This window comes from Euprymna scolopes, chromosome 27 (assembly GCF_053919585.1).
Source record: "Euprymna scolopes isolate OS-2025 chromosome 27, ASM5391958v1, whole genome shotgun sequence".
Classification (NCBI taxonomy): Eukaryota; Metazoa; Mollusca; class Cephalopoda; order Sepiida; family Sepiolidae; genus Euprymna; species Euprymna scolopes.
Window position 1 is genome coordinate 91,706,362 of NC_136508.1, and position 25,148 is coordinate 91,731,509.

Sequence of the window (25,148 nt, forward strand, 5' to 3'; positions counted from 1 at the left end):
TTAATATAACATGAATATAGTTAAGTCTCTGTAGAGACTTAACTATATTCATGTTATTGCTTCTTTATTATTTTTTTTTTTTTTTTTCATATTGAAAGTTTATACCCGGAAATTTTATAAATGGAGAATTGTTTTTTCTTTTTTTACCACAGCCACACTCTAAGGCAACGAACAATAATTTTTATGACCACGTGGTTTAACACTGGAAACTTTAGGCATTTTTACCTACATGTTGATCTGGTAATGACGTCACGCTGTCATGTTTACCGGCCTACTCTCTTGGTAGCCGTAGTATAACCCTTGCCACAACATTTCCATTTATATCATGCCATCATCTGTTCAATTTCATACCTTTTTTACCTCAATAAACAGTTGTTTCTTCTTCTTTTTCAGTTCACCATTATGTGATAGGAGGATTACTAGTGGTCATTGGCCTCATATGTGTTGGCACCGCTGTGATTACTTATCTCTTCAAGATTGGTAAGAATTGGCTCTGACTCTCAATTATTATTTAAAATTCTACTCCAAAATGTCTCCTTTGGGGAGCAGGGTATATCAGAAAAGGTGGCGGTTTTAGTCTCTATTTACTTGCTTCCCCACGAGGGCAGAGTTAGACACGAGGGGTAGGGTTTAATGTGAGAAAATCCAGCCTCCCCACCATCCCCAAAAAAGGGTACTCTTGATTGGGACAAAAATTTAAATTGTCTCATTCTAGAAGGATTTCTCTTTCACTGACTGAGGAAGAAAAGATGTAGAAGTGTAGTATCAAAACAGATACTACACTTCGCTCCTAGCCAAAAGGGTTTAGATGTAGTCAGCAATTTATATTGTCATATATAAATATCTGACTCCGGATGCAGTCCTCTACTTACATAAGAGTCAGATACCTGATATGATGGAGTACCGCTACCACATCTAGGGAGGAGTTGTTCAGAACGCTGTTTCTTGCATTAACATAGTTCAAAATAGCGCCTATTAACATTTTATAATAATAATAGTTCAAAATAGCGCCTATTAACATTTTATAATAATAATAGTTCAAAATAGCGCCTATTAACATTTTATAATAATAATAGTTCAAAATAGCGCCTATTAGCATTTTATAATAATTTTTTAGTACTTTTTAATACTTTACAGAATGTTATAGCAAATTTAGTACTTTATAATTATCTGTTAGAATGTTATAGTAACTGTTAGTACTTTATAGTATTTACAGTACCTTTAATATTTTATGATACATTATAGTATGTGGCAGTATCTTAAAATACATTATAACACTGTTTAGTTCAAAATAGTACCTTTAGCACTTTATAACACTTCTGGTATCCATAGATTTAGTACATTATAGTACCTACTAGTACATAATGATATCTTTTAATACTGCATATTACTTTATAGTAACTTTTTGTTTTTATAATATTTCTAGTTCCTTTAATATATAATGATACCTTTTAATATATAATAATGCGTTCAGCACTTTATAATAATCTTTAAATACTTTATTAAAATAATTTGGAGCCAAGTCATTTTTTATTACTTCATTCATTTGAAACTTAAGGTAGACAAGTTCTATCATGACATTTCTGAATTTTTGAAATGAGGATTGGTTGTTTGATTATTATTCATCGGACTACTGTTCTCATCTTCAGTGTGAATTTCACAACGTTTCGGTCGATATAACCTCCGACCTTCTTCAGGTGTATCTTGTCAAACTTGAGAATGTTTCTGTCGAACTCGGGAATTTCGACGAAATTTCAAGCAGAACTCTTTATTTATTCCACGGGGGTAGCGTGCTCTGGTTCCGTCAGTCATGACTGGGTAGAGGTGCTAAGTAATTAGCAAATGTATTTTTCAGTCACCCACACTGAGGATTGGACCTTCAACCTTCAGGAGAATATCAAGAGGAGATGGACAGTTTAAGAGAAAACCTCCACCAAAACAACTATCCAGAGAGCATGATATCAGCTCCAAGAAATCTGGACCAAACAGAAAAGGACACGACTCAGAAACTCACCTCAGTTTGTACACCATATATGAAAGGCTTGTTTGAAAAACTTCAACGAATATGCAATCCATATGATATCAGGACAGTATTCAGGAGTGATTCCACTCTCCGGACACAGTTTGTGAGAGTCAAGCCCCTTACAGAAAAAAATCATGACTAAGAACTGTGTATATGAAATCCCATGCAAATGTGGTAAACTATATAGAGGTGAAACACGTCATCCATTGAAAGTACGGTTAGAAGAACATCAAAAACCCGTAGTACGTGGAAAGACTGAAAAGTCAGGTATAGCTGACCATATATGGAAAGAAAAGGGAAACCATCTACCATTATGGTACGAAGTAAAAATTATAGACATAGAGGAATGATGGAGAGCAAGACAACTGAAAGAGTGTAGGCAACCGAAAAATACATTTGCTAATTACTTAGGACCTCTATCAAGTTATGGCTAATGGAACAAGAGCACGCTACCCCCGTGTAGTAAATAAAGGGTTCTGCTTGAAATTCCGTCCAAATTCCCAAGTCCGACAGAAACATTCCCGAGTTTGACAAGATACACCTGAAGAAGGTCGAAAGTTATATCGACCGAAACGTTGTGAAAATCACACTCAAGATGAGAACAGTAGTCCGATAAATAATAATACAAATTATATCATGTTCTGATATTTAAAAAATGAGTTATCCTCCGCTCATGTTGATTTTTCTTTTTAGGTGATTATTTGAGAATATATTAGTAATTGTGTTGGTTTGACGAAGTAATTGTAGCAGTTATATGATTACAATGTATGTTTCGTATGATTGATTCATACATTGCCCAATCAGAACACTTTTGTATAGGAGACACTTTTGTCAAATTTTTTGACATATCAAACATAACAAGTGATAATGTAAATATTAAGATTTGCTGTTTATTACGAAACATGCAGAAATAACATTTGTATTATTTTATTTTCAGGTACAATAAAATATGCAAGTAAGTATTTTGTTTTTGTTTTTTCTTCTTCACTTTGGGTTTTCCTTATTTCATCCAATAATACCATTACAAGTTTTTCTTTTTATCTCTTTGGGTTTTCCTTATTAGATCCAATAATCCCATTAAAAGTTTTTGATCCTTTGGGTTTTCTTTATTTTAATTTAATAATCCTATTACAAGTTTTTTTCATTGTCTCTTTGAGTTTTGATTATTTAATCCAATAATCGTATTACAATTTTTTTTCTCCTTAAGTTTACCTTATATTAATTTAATAATCCCACTACAAGTTTGTATTTGCCTCTTTGGGTTTTCCTGAATCAATACAATAATACCATTGCAAGTTTTTTTGTCTCTTTGAATTTTCTTTATTTAATCCAATAATCCAATTACATATCGATTTTTCTATTAGGGTTTTCTTTAATTTATTCAATTATCCCATTACATTTTTTTTTCGGTTTTCTTTTTTAGTCTAATAAACTTATTGAAAGTTTGTTTTTTTTATCTCTTTTCCATTTTCGTTATTTAATCCAATTATCCCATTACAATTTTTTCTCTTTGGGTTTTCCTTAATTAATTCAATAATCGCATTACAAGTTTTTTGTCTCTTTTAGTTTTCCTTGTTTAATACAATAATCCCAGTATAAGTTTTTTTTGTCTGTTTGGGTTTTCTTTATTTAATCAAATGATGTCATTACATTTTTTTTTGTCCTATTGAGTTTTCCCTTTTTAATCTAATAATCATATTATAAGTTGTTTTTCTCTCCTTGGGCTTTCCTTAATTAATCCAATAATCGCATTATAAGTTTTTTTTGTCTCCTTGGGTTTTTCTTATTTAATCCAACCACTTCATCACAAGTCTTTTTGGAGTTTTCGTTATTTAATCGAATAATCTCATTACAAGTTTTCTGTTTTTTTGAGTTTTCCTTGTTCAATCCAATAATCTAATTTAATTTGATAATCCCATTACAAGTTTTTTTTTTGTCTTTTGGGGTTTTCCTTATTTAATCCAATAATCTCATTACAAGTTTTTCTCTTCTTTTTTTTTTTATTTCTTTCAATTTTTGTGTTTTAATTCAATAATCTTATTACAAGTTTTTTTTTATTCACTTTTTTTTTTTTTTTTTTTTTTTTTTTTTACAAAGGCATCACCACATTATCAAGGCCCAGAGGCCACTCAAGGATAAGGGTTAAAGAGTGTACAGTAGAAGTTGGTCAATATAGTAATCATTAGTAATGAAAATTTGGTAAATTTAATAACTTATATGGAACGGCTCATCAAGAACTTATTTACTTTAGACTTGAACAAAACCATATTGTAGTCAGCCGGAAAGCAGGAAAACGGAAGACAATTCCACAGGCGTGCAGTTCTAAGAAAGAAGCTTTGTTCATGGAATCTACGTTTAGGTTTAGGCACAGATAAAGAGTGGGGGAAATTATTGATAGTGTTTACAGCTAGACGAGTGTTTCTTGTGAAAGTTTGGCGAGGGGGGACCATAGATTGAAGCTCAGTTGAACACTTTCCATGAAAATAACGATACATCAGAGACAAACTCGCAACATCTCTTCTGTGAGATAGAGGTTGCAAGGAGGAGAAAAGGACATCTCCTACGAGGCTACGAAGTCTATTTTGAACTCTATCAAGGCAGGACAAGTTCTTTCTAGCAGCTCCTGCCCAGATGTGGCAACAGTATTCCATCCTTGGACGTACCTGGCTCTTATATAGATAGAGAATAGCATCAGCAGTGAGATATCTACTGGATCGATAGAAAGATCCCACCATTTTTCCAGCGGCCTTGGCAACAGATTTGATATACGTGTTCCATTTAAGATCAGGAGTAATGGTCAAGCCCAGAAGCTTGTCAAAACTTGAGGCCTCCTGAAGACGAGAGCCATTCATTTCAATTGATGACAAATGTGGATTAGAATGTTGATGATGTAAAGAGAGAAGCTTGGTTTTAGATGCATTAAAAGTAACCAGCCACTCCTTTCCCCATTGTACTACGTGCTCAAGATCAGAGGAGAGAGAATTGGAGAGAACTTGCTCGTTTACTGTCTTAGATGTGGTACCATAAATGGTAGTGTCGTCAGCATAAATGTCTACAAATGATGTAAGGATATGATTTGGAAGATCATTAATGTAGATCAGGAAAAGAGTTGGGTCCAGGATGGATCCCTGAGGGACACCGGCATTAATATTGTGAGCTTCTGACTTTTGCCCCTCAACTACTACTCTTATGAATCTATCAGAAAGAAATGATTTAATAATTGAGAAGACTTTTCCAGCTATACCATAGCTAGCGATCTTATGAAGTAAACCTTTATGCCATACCCTATCAAAGGCTTTAGATATGTCAAGAGCAATTGCCCTAGAAAGATTGCCACCGTCGAGAGATTTGCTAATCCTATGCGATATAACTGTAAGGACATCTGCTGTAGATCTTTGGGTTATTCTTATTTGATCTAATAATCCAATTTCAGTTTTTTTGTGCGTGTCTTTTTTTATGTTCTTATTTTAATCCAATAATCCAATTTCATTTTTTGTGTCTCTTTTTGGGGTTTTCCTTATTTAACCAATAACGTCAGTACATTTTTTTTTGTCGTTTTGAGTTTTCCTTTTTTAATCTAATAATAATATTATAAGTTGTTTTTGTCTCTTTGGGCTTTCCTTATTTAACCTAATAATCTTATTACAAGTTTTTTTTTGTCTCTCTGGGTTTTCATTGTTTAGTTCAATAATTCCATTTCAATCTGTTATATATTTTTGGGGTTTTCTTTATTTTAAACCAATAATCCAATTTCATTTTTTCTCATTCCTTTTTGCGTTTTCCTTACTTAATCCAATAATCTCATTATCAGTTTTTTTTTTATCTCTTTCGATTTTTGTGTTTTAATTCAATAATCCTATTACAAGGTTTTTTGTTCACTTTGCATTTTCCTTATTTAATCTAATAATCTAATTTCAGTTTTTTTTGTGTGTGTGTCTTTTTTTTATGTTCCTTATTTTAATCCAATAATCCAATTCCATTTTTCGTATCTCTTTTGGGGTTTTTCTTTATTTAACCAATAATGTTTGTTGTTATCTTTTAAGGTTTTCCTTATTTAATCCATTAATCCCATTACAAGTGTTTTTTTTCTTTGAGTTTATTTTATTTAATTTTATTTATTTTTTTTTTTATTTAATTAATCTCAAGTTTTTTTTGTCTTTTTGGATGTTCCTAGTTTTAATTTAATAATCCAATTACAAGTTTTTATTTTGTCTCTTTGGGTTTTTCTTCATTTTAAACCAATAATCCAATTTCAGTTTTTATTGTGTCTTTTTGGGTTTTCTTTATTTTAATCTAATAATCCAATTTCATTTTTGTGTCTTTTTTTGTTTTTTTCTTATATTTTTCAATAATTCAATTTGATGTTTATTTTCCAATAATCCACTTTGATGGTTTTTTGGTCTCTTTGGGTTTTTTCCTTATTTTAATCCATAATCCAATTTTGTGCTTTCTTGTGTATCCTTGGGTTTTCCTTTAATTTAATCATTTTATCACAATTTTTTTTGTATTTCTTTCGATTTTCCTTAGTTTAATCCAATAATCCCATTTCAAGTTTTCTCTTAAGCTTTCCATTATTTTAATCAAATAATTCAACTTCCAAGTTTTGTTGTCCCTTTTGGACTTTTTTATCAACATTCAGAGATAATAGAATTGACGGGGAAATTTTGACTCTTAGAACTCTGGTAGCTCTTTCCGGTTCATGTTTCCATTTGAAGGTTAGTACTTTATAAAAATTATATGGATTGCTCTATTAGTGGTACCATCGATATGGCAGGCCCGGTATTTATTGAGTAATGTTTTAAGTGTTGGGGATTAGAACTTTTAGAATCATTGGAATCATAGTGCAATGTTATATGTTCTAACTCTGTAATTCTGGTTTAAACCTACTAAGGCAAACCAAAGCAAATCTTTTCAATAAAAAAAAAGGTTTCTTGTAAAATTATTACCTTTTCTTATCAAACTAAAAATCGCAACAGGAAATGTTATTTAAATGACTAGTGGCGAAGGGTGGGGAGCGCCCGGCTTTTCCTGGGTGTAAAATACACTTAAATAAGATATTTTAATCTATCCGAATTTCGTATATATTATTATAGAGTCATAATTTCAAAAGTAAAAAAAAAAATATTTAGGTACCATCAGATAGAATTGAAAACGAAACTGTAGCATTCAAAGCTGGTGACGTTACCACTGTACCAACGTGACATGCATATAAACTGATTAAAAATTAAAATTAAAAATAAAGATGAACGTACAAAATGTTTAATGATTTTTCATTTTTGACCCCTTAAAAACTATTTTAACCGACTAAAGACCCATAAAAGAACGACCTGTAAATAACCCAATCATTTGAGGCTCCTAGCACCGCTCTGCGACTTTTAGTTTCGGTGGAGATAGTGTTTGAAAATATGGAGACAGACCAGCAGACAGACTGACAAACAGACAGACATATAGCCGTTTATATATTAGATTTTACTACAGAAAATTAAAAGATAATTTGTATTATTCAGGTTGATTGGAGTACTACACTCATCTTGGTTATTATATTCATGACATTTCGACTGATGTAACACCAGATCTCTTTCAAGTGCATCCTTTCTAATTTTGAAACTTTTTGAACTTGTGAACGTTCTTGTCAAATTGTGAAACAAAAAAATTTAAAAACAAATTTTTGACATTTCTGAATTTTTGAGATGAGGTTTGGTTATTTGCATTATTTGGATACATCAGACTACTGTTCGCATCTTGAATGTGATTTTCATAACGTTTCAGTCAATATAACCTCCGACCTTCTTCAGGTGTATCTTGTCAAACTCACGAATATTTCTGTCGAACTCGGAAATTTGGACGGAATTTCGAGCGGAATCTTTATTTACTTCACGGAGATAGAGCACTCTTGTTTCATCAGCCATGACTGAATAGAGGTCCTAAGTGATTTGCAATTGTATTTTTCGGTCACCCACACTGAGGATTGAACCTTCAACCTTCAAGAGAATATCACTTTTTGCAATTGATTTTTCCAAATACTCTAACCACTGCGCCATAGTTCATGGTTGATGGAACAAGAGCACGGTACCCCCGTGAAGTAAATAAAGGGTTCCGCTCGAAATTTTGTCCAAATTCCAGAGTTTGACAGAAACATTCCCGAGTTCGACAAGATACACCTGAAGAAGGTTGGATCTTACATCAACCGAAACGTTGTGAAAATCACACTCAAGATGAGAACAGTAGTCTGATGAATCCAAATAATACAAACAGAAATTTGTGTTTGAATCACAATTATTTTTATTATTTAATTTCAGTCTACTGGAAATTTGCATTGTGGTATTTGGGTATTCTACTCGTTGATGCTGGCATCCTGTGCTTCCTGTGGACAATAAATTGGACATTTGTTTCAATAGGTATGTTATGTCACTACCGATTTGGTTATCTCTCTTTTAAACAGATAAGTGTGTAAATCTTTAATTTATTACACTTATATCACCATCCATAAAGATCATTGTTGTTTAGAAATAATAACATTGTATTTTTAAATATTGTATATATGATTCCAATATTTTCTCTAATTCCAATACAATTACCGATTCCGTCCTAAATTCCCAATTACCAATGATTCGATTCCAATCCCTTTTAAATTTCTAAAGAGTCTTTTTTTCGACAGAGTTTTTTTTTTGTTTGTTTGTTTTTTTTTTTAATTTTCAGATTACTGTGAAAACCCATTAGATATGTGCCGAATATATTTTTGCAAATGTAAAAATAATCTTATGGGATGGGAGTGTGTTATAAATTTTAATTTTACTGATAGTTTTTTAAACTCAAATATTTTTCATTTTCTCATTATTACCAGCTATAGAAAATATTGTTCACAAAAGAAAAAATTTAAAGAATCGTTTTTGGCGTTGGAAACTAGGCACAAATTTTTCTGATTCCAGTACTGATTTTAAAGTTCCAATTTAGTACAATTATTTTTTAAACAGCTCATTTTCCCATTATCCAACAACCATGAGGTTGCTTGCATAGCAACCGAAAAGCTGAATAACTCTACCTCAGATCCAACAAACAACTCTATCACAAATTTTTACTTCTGCAGACAGAAGCGACACTTTGTGATCTGAAAATCAGTCTTTCTCATGTTCATGATATTAAAAAACCTAGATACCCCCAAAGCGTGTAGGTCTGATCTCATCCCTGCTGTACTATTAAAGAAATGCTCCACTGAGGTAACCCCTGTTCTCTCCAAACTCTATAACAAATGCCTTACCGAATCTTGCTTCTCCAACAGCTGAAAAATTGCTTCTGTGAAATCAGTATTCAAGAATTCTGATGAATGAACCAACCCATTCAATTTTTTTTTTTTACACAGGAATCACCACTTATCAAGGCCGGGAGGCCACTCGAGGATAAGGGTTAATGGGTATACATTAGTCAATGGGATTATAGCATAGTAAGCGTAAGTATTGGGAATAAATTGGATTACTTAGAAGGACAGTTCTTCAAGAACTTGTTTATTTTGGATTTGAAGACAATCAGATTGTAGTCAGCTGGAAAGCAGGCAATCGGAAGAGAGTTCCACAGACGTGCAGTTCTAAGAAAGAAGCTTCGTTTATGGAATCTGCATTTAGGTTTAGGCACAGATAAAGAGTGTGGGAAATTATTGATAGTGGTTTTGGCTAGATGAGTATTTTTCGTGAAAGTTTGGAGAGGGGGGACCATAGATTGAAGCTCAGACGAGCACTTGCCATGAAAATAATATTAATCAAACACTAGTTCACCATCTCATATATATAGAATTTCTTTCCAACCGATCGTATACATTTAGGTATGTACCATGCACTGGATAAGGCAGGGGAAAGTTAGGGTGGTAGCCCTTGATATATCCAAAGCCTTTGATAAGGTCTAGCACAAAGGTCTTCTCATGAAAATAGTAGTATTGGATGAACATTTAATTCAATCATATCCTTATATCCAAGATGTCTTCAATGGCTGTACATCAAAACAGCATGATATAAATCTGGGTGTGCTTCAGGGGTCGATCCTTAAACCGTTATTATTCCTGATATTCATAAACGACCTCCCTGACAAAATTGTTTCTGGATGGCTATATTTACTGATAATACCACGTTCCATAAACACAAGGGGAAAACGAATGTGCACATATTTAAGACATCTAATGGCTAAAACATTAAAGAATGGCCTTCAGTCTGTAGTGGAATGGAGACGTAAATGGATGCTAACATTCAAGACTAAGCTTCTTTCTTTTAACAATTACAAGCAACCTTCTCAACCACCGATTGCCATACAAAAAATATGCTACCCGAGAGCTGTTTCTTCAAATTGCTTGGCATAACATTCACAGGAAACATGAATCGGAACAAATACATTGACGACATTGCCAATGCTGCTGCAAAGGAGGTGGGCTCCGTCTACCATGCTAGAAAATTACTAACACCTGACAGTATCCTGTATTTCTACAAAGCCACCAATTGCTTAAGCATAAAGTATTGTTGCCATGTCTGCTCTGGTGCATCTACTATTAGTTTCAGCCTAATAGGTCCCGCACTATCAACCAAGCTACAACCCCTGTCTCATCGCCACAATGTTGCCTCCCTGTGCCTGTTTTACAAGTACTTTCATGGAATGTGCTCCGATGAACTGATAGCCATGTACCCCCTTGACGCAAATATCCCCGACTAACTTGACAAGCAGCAAAATTCCATTCCTTTATCATAGAGATCCTCTGATGCTGGAAGGCTTTTACTCTCACAGTTTCTTTTCTCAGACTACTAAACGTTGGAATTCCTCCCCTGTTTCCTGCTTCCTTGACTGTACTAGCATGCAGAAGTTTAAATGTAATGTGAACAGACCTCTCACTGCTCAACTCCCCACAATCCCCTCTTAGACATGATCCCAAATACAATATGTCTTGTTTGGGGTAAAAAATAGTAAAAAAACAAATGTTTGATGTTATATATTTGTAATTTTATTGTTCTATTATATGCTGAACTGTAAGAAGACTCATATTACACGTTATATCATTCTCATATCATTTCTCTCCATGCAACGCATGTCCTCAGCTCTCACTTCTATACACTGCAAGCAAATGCCTCACCTAATTTTTGTTGTATATTTTTCAGTATTTTTACCATTCTTTTTGCTGTTCGCTTTCAAAAACATTGCCATTCTTTTCTTCGGCTTGTGTTTGAGAGAAAATCGTAAGTACATTCTTTTCCTCCTGTTTCTTTTTAAACTTTACTGATTGAGACGCTATTTTATATAAATATTAGTGCGAACACACGTGAAGCATATTTTTTTCTTCAGTTTTGTACACTCAAGTTTAATTTAACACATTAATAGAATATATTTAAATAATTTAAAAATGGGGCCATACTTTGCTGGAAAATAAAAGAATGATTACACTGCAGACAAAGATATGTTTAGAGTGCTGGTGGTTAAAAGGGTGTGTACACTGCTTTAAAGTAAAGGAGTTCACATACTGCTATAAAAAAGAAAGTGTATATACTGCTTTAAAGTAAAAGTATACACACAGCTTTTAAATTAGAATAATCTATACAGTACTGTAAAATAGAAAAGTATATACACGCTTTAAAATAGATGAGTGTGTAGGGGACTAGGATATATAAATACCCCAATCCCGTTACAAAAGAATAATGAAACGAATGGGAATTGAAGGAAACAAAGACTCAAGTAATGGATAAGATAAACGTCGTTTATTTGCTGTTGAAAGAAATGAACATTTTAGTTATAACATGTCCGCGCGTATGTAACCAATGTCCGTAGCAGGACTGGTGTTGTAGCAAGCATAGGAAATGTGTTTTCATCTCAAGTTCGGGTCATTATTGTTTGTTCGCGCGTGGGAATTGAAGTGAGTGTTGTAGTGGAAATGAGAATCCAGCGTGTAGGTAAGGAAGAGGATATTAGAGTCGTCATCAGTTAGTAGTCAGCTACGCGAAGGTGTTCTTAGTGGCCAGTAGTAGATGGAGAGAGAAAGAGGGAGAATGTATACATACAGTCATTAGCTCGTGCCCCATACATAGTAGGAAGTGGGTGTGAGGTGCGCGTGCGCCGAAACGGCGGCGGCTTGTTCGCCCAACCTCTCTAGTTGAGAGTTGGTCCTAAAAAGAGGATTAGAAACAACTTGTCTCCATGTTTTATACTCGCTTCTGGAGTGTCTTTTGCGCATGTGTATTTCCTTAGAAAGCGGAAGTGACGTCGTCCATGTGTGTGTTCGTGTTCGCGTGTGTGAGTACATGTGTATACGTAAGCGTGTGTGTATATATACGTGAATGTGAGTGTATGTACGCGAACGTGAATGTGTACATGTGTGGACGTGGGCGCGTATGTTTGTGTGCGCGTATGTATATGACAGCTTGAAATATGAATGTGTGTTTTGTGTGAGACTTGGAAAGGGCTCGTACAAGTGTATACACATCTTTTAAAGTAAAGGAATGTATACAAAGCTTTTAGAGGAGTGTATACACTGTTTCAAATTACAGGAGTGTATACAATGTTGTACACAATGCTATAAAATAGAAATATATATACACTTTTTAAAGTATAGGACTGTATACACAAGTACAAGGTGGAATGATAAAATTGTCGCCCTAAAGAAAACAACACTGCAGCTTTATTTTAAAACTTTTATCGAAAAAAATCAATTCAGGTAACTTGATTATGTAGTAGAGCTGACATCTATTTAATGCAGCCACCTTCAGCCTCAATCACCGCATCGATACAGGTCCAGAACTGGGAGCATGCCTTTTCCACAAGCGACAGTGGGAACTCGGTGAATACTCACTAGATGACGGGGATCAGGCATGTTTTAGCATTGTGAGAGGTCAAGTTTGTGATGTTCTCGATGTATGACCAAACGAAGTAGTCCAGCAGTTCAAGTCGGAGGAGGGGGTCAGTGAGAGAAGGGTACAAAGTCGTAGCACTCCTTCTGAAGCCAAGCCTGGGTCTTTTTGGATTTGTGGGCCGGTGTCAAGTCCTGCTGCTACACCCAGGGTCTGACAGTGACTATCTGATTACACCAGAGAATCACCACATTCTTCAACACATCCAGGTACCCTTTGGTGTTGACTTTCAAGCTGACTACAAAGATGTGAGGTGGCATGATGTGGCCCTCACTTGAAACTACACCAAAAACCATAACCGTGGTGAGAAACTTTGTTTTCATCAACTGTTATCCAGATTTGCATTTTGAGGGTGCTGGCAATGGTCTCATACAAGGGGACTCTTTATCATTTTGTCACAAATAAGGATTTACCATAATGAATAGTGCTAACTAATGGACAGGAAGACCAAGGTTCAATCAATACTTGAATCATACTGGAGAGTAAAACAAATGGTACTTGGTGCTCTCTTGTTAAGTACTCAGCATTATATAGTGAGGATCAAGGATAAGCGGAGTAATTTAAGGAAAACGGTGCCCCCCCTCCTATACCTTGTTGCAGTAGACAGCAATATCAAAGTCTTCACTTTCGATTACACTCAATCTGTTTCTTGGAATAAGTCACAGTAAATTAAATTTGCTATTAAATGTAATAAACTGTTCCGTTACAAACTTTCTACTCTATTTCAGGGGGATTGTTTACCATCCGTTCATCGAAAGTTTGTTGTAGAACCACAGTTAAAGCACCAAGTGAACCTCCTATTCAGACACTTTGGCAGCAAACCCCACCAACTACAACAACCATAACGAAAACCAAAACAACCCCAACAAACCAAATGAAACCCAAAAAGACAATTCAAAAAATCCAAGTGACAACTCCAACAGACACACTAACAACCCAAGCAACAACAACAGCACCAACAAAAAAGCCTCAAACTGAAACAACAACAGCACCAACAAAAAAGCCTCAAACTGAAACAACAACAGCACCAACAAAAAAGCCTCAAACTGAAACAGCAACAGCACCAACAAAAAAGCCTCAAACTGAAACAACAACAGCACCAACAAAAAAGCCTCAAACTGAAACAACAACAGCACCAACAAAAAAGCCTCAAACTGAAACAACAGAATAACCAACAAAAAAGTCTCAAACTGACACAACAACAACAGCACCAACGTGACTTCTCTTTTCTTTGGTAATTCAGTCTACTTTCAAAAACGTACTTGTACAATTCAATTCCAATTTCTCAGATTGTTTCTTCATATAAAAAGCAATTGTTTTAGAATGTAGATTGGGAAATCAGGTTTACAGATAAATCTATCTATATCTATCTATCTATCTATCTATATCTATATCTATATCTATCTATATCTTCTATCTATATCTATATCTATATCTATCTATATCTATATCTATATCTATTTATCTATATCTATATCTATTTATCTATATCTATATCTATCTATCTATATCTATATCTATCTATATCTATATCTATCTATATCTATATCTATCTATCTATATCTATCTATATCTATATCTATATCTATATCTATCTTCTATCTATCTATATCTATCTATATCTATATCTATCTATCTATATATCTATAAAAACAGAGATGTGTGTGCCACAGACGATTTCTGATTGGTTAATCCAATAATCACATCTCCTAAAAAACTATGGTTCGAAGGCTCTTAAATTTACCATAAAATATTATGGCTTTATTTATTGTCCATCTTGGAAGGGTTTAATTTTTTCCTAACTTGCGATTTACAAATTACAAAAATACGAAACTAACTTACAATCTAACAATCGAACCTCATCACGGCCGCCATTATGAAACTAAACTAAAAAAAAAAAAAAACCCCGCGTCCACTCGTGGTCTTTACATTTCGGGTTTGGGTACGTGTGCAGTTTTCCATTGACATTAAAAAATGGAAATATTTTAAAAAAAAATATATTGTACGTACTCGTCATGGGATAAAGTTTTCCTACAGAAAAAATCACGTAATTTCATCAAGTAGTTATTTTTTTATAGCGAAAAAAGAAAAAAATCAACGCTACAAGCGAAATTAAACAGAAAGTTCAAGTAGGGGGATTTCCCCCCCTTTTTTTTTATAGCGAGGCCAAATTTCGCGAATTTGGCCTTTTTTTAAAAGCAGTTTGGCCTTCAAAATTTCTGTTTGGCCATTTTCTTCACCGATGAAATAAAAAAAGCAAATACAAACAACGCAATAAAACTTTTAAAAATACGGCACACTTTTGTTGATCTTGTTTGTTTTTTTTGGTAATTTTCCTTATTTTTTTATTTTTTCAAGATAATACTATTAAATGGACACTATTATGCCAAATTAGCCCCCCCCCCAAAAAAAAAAATGCACAAAAATTCGAAATTTAAGGTTTTGACGAGATAATTTAGCGAATTGTCCGGACTATTGCGAGATAACCATCCATTAGTTTTTCCTGAAATTTTGCCACAAATTGTATTTCATTACATAGATGTGCATAGTAACAACATTTTTTTGCCGAAAATTTGGTCTTTTGTTATATATATGGCGTACTATTATCCTTATATATATATGATGTTTATGTTTATAACAACATCTTAATACGGCGCTGCCGCTGCTGATCCATAGTCGTTTCGACTGACGGATGCAACACACATGTTTATATATATATATATATATATATATATATATATATATATATATATATATATATATATAAGTGTCTGTGTGCATTTCCCTACGCTAAAACTCTGTCAATTTTAAGTCTAGAGATTCGAAATTTGATATACAGGGTACTGAGATTTGAGAAAATCGATGTGATAGGTTTTCGACAGAAATTTGGCGATTAAGTGGTCAATATTCAACGATTTGACCTTTGAGAACTCTACCAAACTCCTCCTACAATTTTGGGTCTAAACAGTAAACACGTGATATTTTAGATATAGATTCCTTGGACATGGATCTAACTTATTAACTTTACTTGATCCCTAAACAATAAATGTTAAGAGGTCATAATAGGGGTCAAAGTTTTAAAAAATTGACCGTTTTTTTTTCTCAGCATTAACCTCAAAACACCTGGGCAACGCCGGGCACCGATTGCTAGTTTAACATAAAATTAGCCCCATTTCTTGGTCAATCCGACGTTTTATAGCATTTAGCCATTTCTTTTGGTATGGGAGATAAATTCTGTACTTTTACAAAAAATTGGTGGGGGGGGCTCTATTTAAAATAAATGCAATTTTACATGCGATTTTAGATTTTCAGTCATATACGTTTAGTGATAAAAAATTTAGCCAAGTGCCTTAAAAGTTTTGAATGGCCCCAAATTGGGGGATCATTTTATGTTTTATATATATAACATAAAATGATCCCCCAATATATAAAACTAATATCCCACTCTAAATTCTAAAATGATTAACTTTTTTTCAGAGTGTTCAGACTTTCTTTATGTATTATACAAACACCACTAAGCGCCTTGATAGCATCAATGCCAAGCAACAGGTTGAAATCCAGAGGTTTTCTCCCCACATGATAAGCAATCAATCAATGATTTTACCAGTCGTTGTGCAAATTTTCATGGTGTAGCTGTTTCAGCTGACCTGCGTAGCTCCAGTTTGTGTGGTTTGCATCATAAAAAAACATAACGCAACATGCGGCCGCAGCCAAGATTGAATTCACTACACAAGTTTTGTAATGCAATTCAGATCTTGTCTATAGCTGAATACTTGATGCATTGCCACGGCTATCAAGGGTATTTTTTTATCATGACGACATAACTAGATGGGTTGCCTTCCACCGCTTTTGAGTTTGCCAACCTGGTATTTTACCTCGCAGTACAAACAGCATAATATGCGTTGACACACCGTTTCTCGTCAGATCACCAAAGTTAAGCAATGTTGAGCCTGGTTAGTACCAGATGGATGACCATTTAGGAATTCTAGGCGCTGTATGTGCTATCTGCTTATCTCAGCATTTATTTCCAGTCGTCCTGTACATACACTTCACTTGCCACTGGTATTTAACAACGTCAATTCAGGAGAGGTGTGGTTGGAGATTGTCCACCACTTCCTGCCACAAAAATTTAACATGCAGGCACCCCTTCGTGGGTATCCATAGTCTGTCAAAGACTGAAGGAGCCCACATACAACGCCTTGCCTTCCCAAATGGTCACCCATCTGGTACTGGCCAGGCTCAACGTTGCTTAACTTTGGTGATCTGGTGAGAACCAGTGTGTCAGTATGATTGTGCTGTATATTGCATCATACCCTGCTTAACATGATACAGTTTTGCGCTCAAAATAGAACGTGAGGATCCAAATCGTGAGAGCCGAGCATGCTTTCAATATAAACGATAGGTAAAACTGAACTTAAAGAATAAACTGGTGCTGATTTCTGGTAGTCTGCCATGCTCTCAGAGATTTCTAATCCATGCCCTTTGGATCCTTGTTAGTCTATGTAGTTTGAAGTGCCTCTTCACGGGTTCTACAGATGCTACCTCTTCAAACATATGGCATACTTTCAAATTTTAAATGCTTACGATGAGTAGTGTTAACCTTATACTCTGCTTAGTGAATAGATTGATGCTGAAACCTTGTGTCCAACCTTGTTTTGCAGACAATCTCTAGTCAATAGAAACGTGTGTGAGTTATCTGCCCCTTTCGTATACAGTCCATAGGGAAGTGGTTGAAACCTTTACACTTGTAGCGTGTCATAAGTGGACAGTAGTGTGACCCAGGCAGGTTACATTAGACACACCTATAACCTTTAATTGAATTGATTAAAACATTGTGAAGTTAACAAGATGAGAACAGTAGTCCGAATAATCCAAATAATATTATCAATCCTGATTTTAAAAATTCAGAAATATAAAAAAAAAAGCTAAAATTAAAGAAAACACAGTTTATCAAAATTCACAGAAATCCATCCTTTGGAAATTTTATTTTCTTAGCCATCAAATCAAGCTTGGGTGATAGTTTCTTGTCCCTTTCCATGTTGTGAATCATTATCATCATCATCTCCTCCTTTTCCTTCTCCTCCTTCTGTCCTCTTCCTTCTCCTTCGGCATGTGGACAGCAATGGGGCTGCTTATCAGTCGGCCAAAGGAGAGGAGGACACTGGGTGCTGATTGGATGTTTCTGGATATAATCCTCTTTCTGCTTTTTCGGCACCCATTTTAAATCAGTTGCAAAAATGTTTTAACCTGATGAAAGGTCACGTTTACCTGAACGTGTATAATAAGATGTGGATCCTGTATGATAAGGTGTGGACATAAACGTTTCGACTTACCTGGCCTGAAGAGAAAAACAAATGTTTTTGGCTGTCCTCCACAAGTAAGAAGTTGAGTCTTTCCTTTTGAAGGAAAGAATTAAAAGTAAAGAATTCCCTTTTTATGGAAAAGGGAAAGGTCATAAAAAATGCAATTTTTTTTTGTTTTGTTTTTTATAACATCTTTGGCCAATAAAACCAAAGAACTTGTCCGTGTTACTTTGAATTTAAGAATGCTGCAAGTTTTTAGCAATAAGGACGTGAAAGTCTGTATAAAGAAAAAGTTAAACACAAAACAATTTAAAAGAAAAGAATTCCCTTTTCAAAGAAAAGAGAAAGTTATAAAAAAAACTGTATTTTTTATAACGTCTTTGACCAAGAAAACCAAGGATTTATTTTTGAAAGATTTTAAAAGAAAGAGAAAGAGGGACATTGAAGAAAGTTTTAATTCTATTGTTTTTTGCATGTTTCTTCCTTTCAGTTTTATACAAGTAAGACAGTTTTTATTTGCATTGAAAAGCAAGACTGATTCTCATTTTTCTCCATTTTGTCGTTATCGTTTTCGGCGATAAACTAAACTTTTATTTGCAAACTGTTATCCTCATCTTCATGTTGATGTTTTACTACATTTCGACCAACTATTCCTCTGGCCTTCTTCAGGTGATTAACGGCAACAGGATAGGAATGCTGAGTCTCGTAACTGTATCCCTACAGTAATTACTGCCTTCCATAGTTGTTGTTGTTTCACCACGTTTTTAACCAACTAATCCTCTCACCTACTTTGGGTAGGATTGAAACTGTTGTCTACAGACAATGCGCACTTGGAACCATAGAGAGTCAACGCCTCTATCCACTGTGCCACAAGACCTGAAGAAGTCCAGAGGAATGGCTAGCCGAAACGTCGTGAAACAACACGAAGATGAGGATAACAGTCCGTAAATAAAAAGATACACAAGTTATTCATCTCAAAAGATTCTAATAAAAAAAATAATATATAAACTAACTTTTGTCCCTCGTGATTTGTAAAGAATTGTCTTTTATATAGAGACTCTTTTTTATGTGTTTTTATGTTTCTTTGTTTTCAAATTGTTTCTTTGTTTAACTTTGTTTAACATGCTTTGGGAAGCAAAAGCAACAGCTTTTATTTCTTTATATTAATAAAACCGGATGTACTTATTTTTATAACAACCCCAAAATTACATCAATTCAGTATTTTTGTTTTTAAAAATGTTATATCACATATCCCTCCAGATTTACGTAAACAAAACACAAAATCAGCAGGAGCAGTGATAGTGACAAGAATGGGAGCGCCGAGACGAACCCTGTCTGTCGACACAAACTAAACAGACATACCAAATGCACAGAAGAGTGCCAAAGCCTGTTTTTTTTTTGTGTGTGTGTGTGTGTGTCAATGTCAATGGAACAATTTGCAAGTCATCTCAGCAAGAAAACCAGTAGAAGGAAGCATTCAACAGAAAAAGAATCTAGTTTAAAATATGAACATCACAGCTGACGACCCCCCTGCATGTACATCAACACAAATAATTTACCCCTGAAACACTATGAGAGTATAATTCTTACTCGAATACATCCGTGAGTTTATCAGCATCAATCTGATATGGACAAGTGAACGTACTCTCTCCCAAACAGGTAACAGCCTACTATACATTAAGACATAGAAACTAACACAACTCTAAAACGAAAATCATACATCAACACCCAGAGTCAGTGTGTCTTCAACTATGTCCATGAGCCAAGTATAAATACAGCAGAATTTTGACAGCTTAACAGAATAGGCTAGATTGCCGAGCAGCATGGTTATCCATCAACGCTGCCATCCCACAAGCAACCCAAGCCACAGCATCAACAGCAGCCAGCTATCGACGACCTCACATAAGACAACATCAGCAACAGACCTAATCACAGCAGCAGCCACCCGTTGTCACCCAAGATATCATCAGCAACACCCCAAGCCACAGTATCAGCAGCAGTCAGTCATCGTCGACTTCATCCCAGACGACACCTGCAGCAGCTATCCAGACTACCCCTCCTTCACCACCGACTCCCAAGAGCCTGTTAACTGACTGCTGTCCTTACGCCAAGTATCTGATTGACGTCCTCATCACTGCCTTTGCCATCACCAGCACATCCTGCAACATCAATAGGATCTATTACAATCGTATTGACTCTCAATAAAAGTTTAAACTAAACATCTTTGTTTGTCCTTCTTGCTTCTATACACTCATTTTTGTAATATAACAAATTGGTGTCAAAGTATTCAGTGAGATCAGTAAAGACAGCTACATGGGTTTCATATGATCAGAACTGCTCACTCTAATCAAGGAACAGAAACAGCTATTATTCAATTTGAAGACGAGACCAACACAACCATTCCAGGTCACACTTTGGGGGATTCAAATCGACATAGACACCATGACGACTGCCCTAAAATCGACATCTGTAATAACAACCACCACTCCTCAGAAGAACTTACTAATACTTCAACAAATGCTATGAGACGTCAATTCATCACAGCACTGAACAAAATATGCGCAATTACGTCGTACCAGAGCTAAATACCTATCCCAGCCTGCAATAACCATGCTGAACCAGGGTGTATTTCAGCAGATGCTCAACTCGGAACAGGATATAGCCACCTTTATCCACCTGAAGTAATACCTCCTATCAACTCACGACAGCCAGATGACTACCTTTCAACACCAAAGCTGAGTCTGGGACTTACAACAGCGAGATGGTAAAAAACTAATGGATTTCACAGGCCGACTCTAAATTACTCTCAGAGAAGCAGCTGTCCACATTAAGTACAAATCTAAAAAGGACAGAAACTCGGAACTATCTGTCAACGGATTTATTTCAATTATAGGTGCAATGCTTATGAGCAAAAAAGTGAAAGTGTGAAACAAAAAATCTACCCCCACCTCGTCAGGATGATGGATAATCACTATACCGCAACTGGTATAGCATCTGAAGCACAAGGATAGTTCGATCACGGTGTAAAATCTGATGTCGCTATCTCTCAAGACACAACGTTTCTCTCTCAAAAGCACCACCTGAGTCAGAGGACACCTCACCACGAACCAACAAACCCGATATAACAGACACCTTCGCCCAAACCACACGGGCATCAAAAACTAAATCAATCAAGACCACTGTTAGCATCAAGAAGTTCATCAACAAACACCAAGTTTCTTTGCATTCTAGAGATACCTCAGAGGCCTTCCTTGCATTTTTTTTTTACAAAGGAATCACCATTTATCAAGGCCCAGAGGTCACTCGAGGATAAGGTTAAAGAGTGTACATTGGTCAAAAGGACAATATCATAGTAATCGTTAGAAGTGTAAATTTGGTAAATTGGATTACTTAAGGGGGACGGCCCATCAAGAACTTGTTTACATTGGGCTTGAAGACAGCTATATTGTAGTCAGTAAACACAACTGCAGATATTGACACCAACCCGAGCAGAGGCCTTTGCCACAGCAACGGACGATGAAGAATCAGGATTTTCTCTTTGGTCAGGGCAAGATGTGATGCCTCGTCCGACCCAATCCAATATTAGTCATTATATCTTCAACTTTCAAGAACACGCTCACCGTTCACCGTTTGTCCACTCCATGTTCAGAATCGGGAACACAACATGTCCAACTAGATTCTAGATGCTCGACCTGCATCATACCAATATCCCAGTTACTAAACGAAGCTAAGAAACATATGACTCACTCGAACATCCAAATGAAAGGTATCAACGGCAGTATCACTATCCTCTGTGAACTAACCTGTGACATTACAATCGTCGACCAGAACTCACCCATAGTCAGCAATATAAATGTACTAATAGCAGCCCAGATTACACCAATCCTGATCGACCAAAATATCCTGTGTCATGATACTCTCAGCTCCCACATGATTGACAACCAGAAAACAAAAGTAAATCAACGAAATTTTACTTCCTTCGATTATAAAAAATATATATAAATTCCAAAAAATCACTTACCTATAAAAACTACTATTCGATGAGTAGTTCAATTGTTCATCTCTATATAAATAAAATGAACTCATTTTTTCACGTCGGATTTTGACCTTAATAGGATTAAAAATCAAGATATTTCATGCAAATATAATATGCACAAACGGCAGAACAATATCTGAGGTGTGTTATAGGCTTATTATTTCTCAAATTCCTCGATAATCTTAGATTTCTATACTTTTTCTGCTGAGAAGTCACGGCCAAAATCGGTTAAGATCAATGGAAGTGGTAAAATATTTTCTCTCTAATAAATTCCTCCTCCCCCTGCCACCACTTAACACCGTTTGGGGATCGTTCACAAGGAACAGTTGAGAAGAGAACACCGGTTTGGCTTCGTAGTTCTTTCATGTGAAGTTATTTAAAATCACTAAACTAAGCTGCAGTGCTCTGTGGCGTAGTGGTTAGCGTGCTGGACAATTCACATTATATTTTCACGTTCGCGCCGACCTACCGTAGTCGTTTTTTTTTTTTTTTTCCTAAACAACTGGAATGGACTTTTCTTGGTGGCCGAACTGTTAACGTTGCAGATGGTTTTTTTTTTGGGTTTTTTTCACACTTTATTTTCCTACTTTTACTCATGACTCCGGGTTTGATCCTTCCTACTTACCTACCATAACATTTTTTAAAACTCCCCCCCCCGTCCTGGAAACAAACACTCAGGCAACGCCGGGTACCCCCGCTAGTTGTTAATAATTTATCCATATTATACTTATATTTCTTTTTAAATAAAATACTTTTTAAAACAAGGATTAAAAAAAACACAAACTCACATTTTGTTTTTAACTGTTCAAATAAAAGGGAGACAAGTCTGATTTTATTCGCTTTATATTTCAGCGCCTTAAAAGGACATAATTTATATGTCTTTTTAATGCTTGCTGTAAACTAAAATTAGTATTTTGGTCCACCGTAGCTAAAAAACTGATTACATTCACTTAATTTTTTATCGTTAAACTAAAAAACCAGTTGACCGATTTTTTTTATTCTCTTAATGAAATACACAAGTTTTTTATTGATATATTTTAATACTTCTTTATCGATTGAATTTTTTTATATCTAAAAAAAGAAAACATTGAATGAAATAGGAAAAAATTGTCGTAAGCGTCCCATATTTACTTGACATTCTAAGCATAACATAATCAACATGGTGTTTTTAAAAAAAAAAAAAGTTTTACACTTTGGACTTTACAGGTAAATTTCCAAAAAACACTTTTTTTTTTGTTTTAAATTAGACTCTTTTCTTTATTGATCTTTTATCTTTAATTAGTGATATTTACTTACTAGTGATATAGTCACTTTGGTGAGTAAATAAATTATTTAAATTCTAATAGACATTTCAAAATGGGGGGGGTGAATTTAAAAAACAGTTTGTCTAAAATATCATATTTGGTTTATTGGAAAGAGCATAAAATTTCACATTGACCCTGAAAATATCGTAAAAATTGAACCAATAGAAAATTTTTAATAGATTTTTAAAGTTTAAAAATTGAAAACTATTTAACTCGTGAAATTCAATTGATTTCATTACGTAAAAAAATGGCTGCATGAAGGCGCGCCGGCACTTTGTAAAGACTTTTTTTTTTTAAATAAAAAATAATATTTTTATTATTTTTTTTAACAACTTTAATAGTTTATTTTGGAAGTATATTCCATAAAGAAAATAAACAACCCACTTTAAAAAGACAAATTACGAGTTTTTTTATATTTTATTCGCAGTTTTGTGTTAAGGGTCTCAAAAATTCCCCCCAAAATTCTGATACACCTAGTGGCTGTCTTACTGCAAAAAAGATATTTACTATAATAAGTATGCATGGAAAAAATAAAAAAATTAACGATTTTATTTCATTTTAGTAAGAAAGATAACGAAATAATTTGTTCTTAGTAAAATTATAACAGGGGAAATACATCTTTTCTGGTAATAACAAAAATAATCTTCGTTTCATTTTGTTTTCAAGTTCCGGTTTGGTGTTTAAGTTTGACGGACGCGGACGATTTTTTTAGCGGTGATTTTTGGCCAGGGTATTCCGATAATCACATTTGTCATAATAATAATGAAAAATAATACTGATAATAACAACAACAATAAATAAATATAATGGTACTTGTGCATCACTAACCCTAACCTCTTTACATCACAGAAAAAAAAAATACAAAAAAAAAACATTACATAAAAAATAATTTATTTGTTTGGAAATGTTTTTTGGGTACTTGTGCATTTAACGAACCAGGCGTAACTCAGCATTTGCTCGGCTTTGTCCGACGCATGACGTCAAGAGCCAGATATAACCGAGCGCTGCCAATTAAGCAGATGAGAATTTCGCTATCAATTGGAAGAGTGTCACAACTCAAGAAACGCTTATTGTAAGAGAGTTAAAAAAAAATTTTTGTTTTAAAAAGATAACTGATGAAATAATAATGAATATTACAAACCTTGCGTGTAACAAAATATGTAAGGAAAGTCCTTTAAAAAAAAAAAGAATTACTGCGCCCTCTGTAGATGTATAAGGAAAAATTCAAGATGGCGCCCGACTCTCTCTTTAACACGGTAAGTTCAGGAAAAGATGTTATAAATTTTGCAGCAATTCAATAACCATTATACACCGGTTCTGCACGGAATCCAACTGGCAAGGTGCCTAGACGGACGCGAACGGTTACTCAGACCGGACCCAACAACGGTAAAATATCCTCACACGGCACAAGAAGCAACAGTCACACGATTCCCCGGCCAACTCAATCGTCGCTCTCACCACATCCTTTTCATCACCCACTTTTATCGTCGTTCTAGGCCGGCTAAATTTGCATATTGCGAGAATTCGTGTGACTTTGCAAGACATCATACTTTACAAAAGACGGCAGCCGTCATCTTGGTCTTTCTTTTCTATTTTCAGTCGGTGACGCCG

At 34.8% G+C, this 25,148-nt stretch overlaps 2 protein-coding genes across 9 annotated transcripts in view; one reads left to right on the forward strand and one right to left on the reverse strand.

The window, feature by feature from the left end:
• LOC145248985 (uncharacterized) overlaps positions 1-14,109 on the forward strand; it is a 134,679-nt gene extending 120,570 nt beyond the window's left edge. For all 4 annotated transcript variants that reach the window (XM_080110820.1, XM_080110822.1, XM_080110823.1 and 1 more), the window contains 5 exons: positions 394-480; positions 2,961-2,978; positions 8,323-8,421; positions 11,155-11,232; positions 13,623-14,109. In XM_080110820.1, the coding sequence (XP_079966946.1) occupies positions 394-480; positions 2,961-2,978; positions 8,323-8,421; positions 11,155-11,232; positions 13,623-14,065 (725 nt within the window). In that variant the 3' untranslated portion in view covers positions 14,066-14,109. The remainder of the gene's footprint in view (positions 1-393; positions 481-2,960; positions 2,979-8,322; positions 8,422-11,154; positions 11,233-13,622) is intronic.
• The window catches only part of LOC145248983 (uncharacterized), a 309,978-nt gene that overhangs the window by 226,814 nt on the left and 58,016 nt on the right, over positions 1-25,148 (reverse strand). The gene's annotated exons all lie outside the window — the stretch shown is intronic.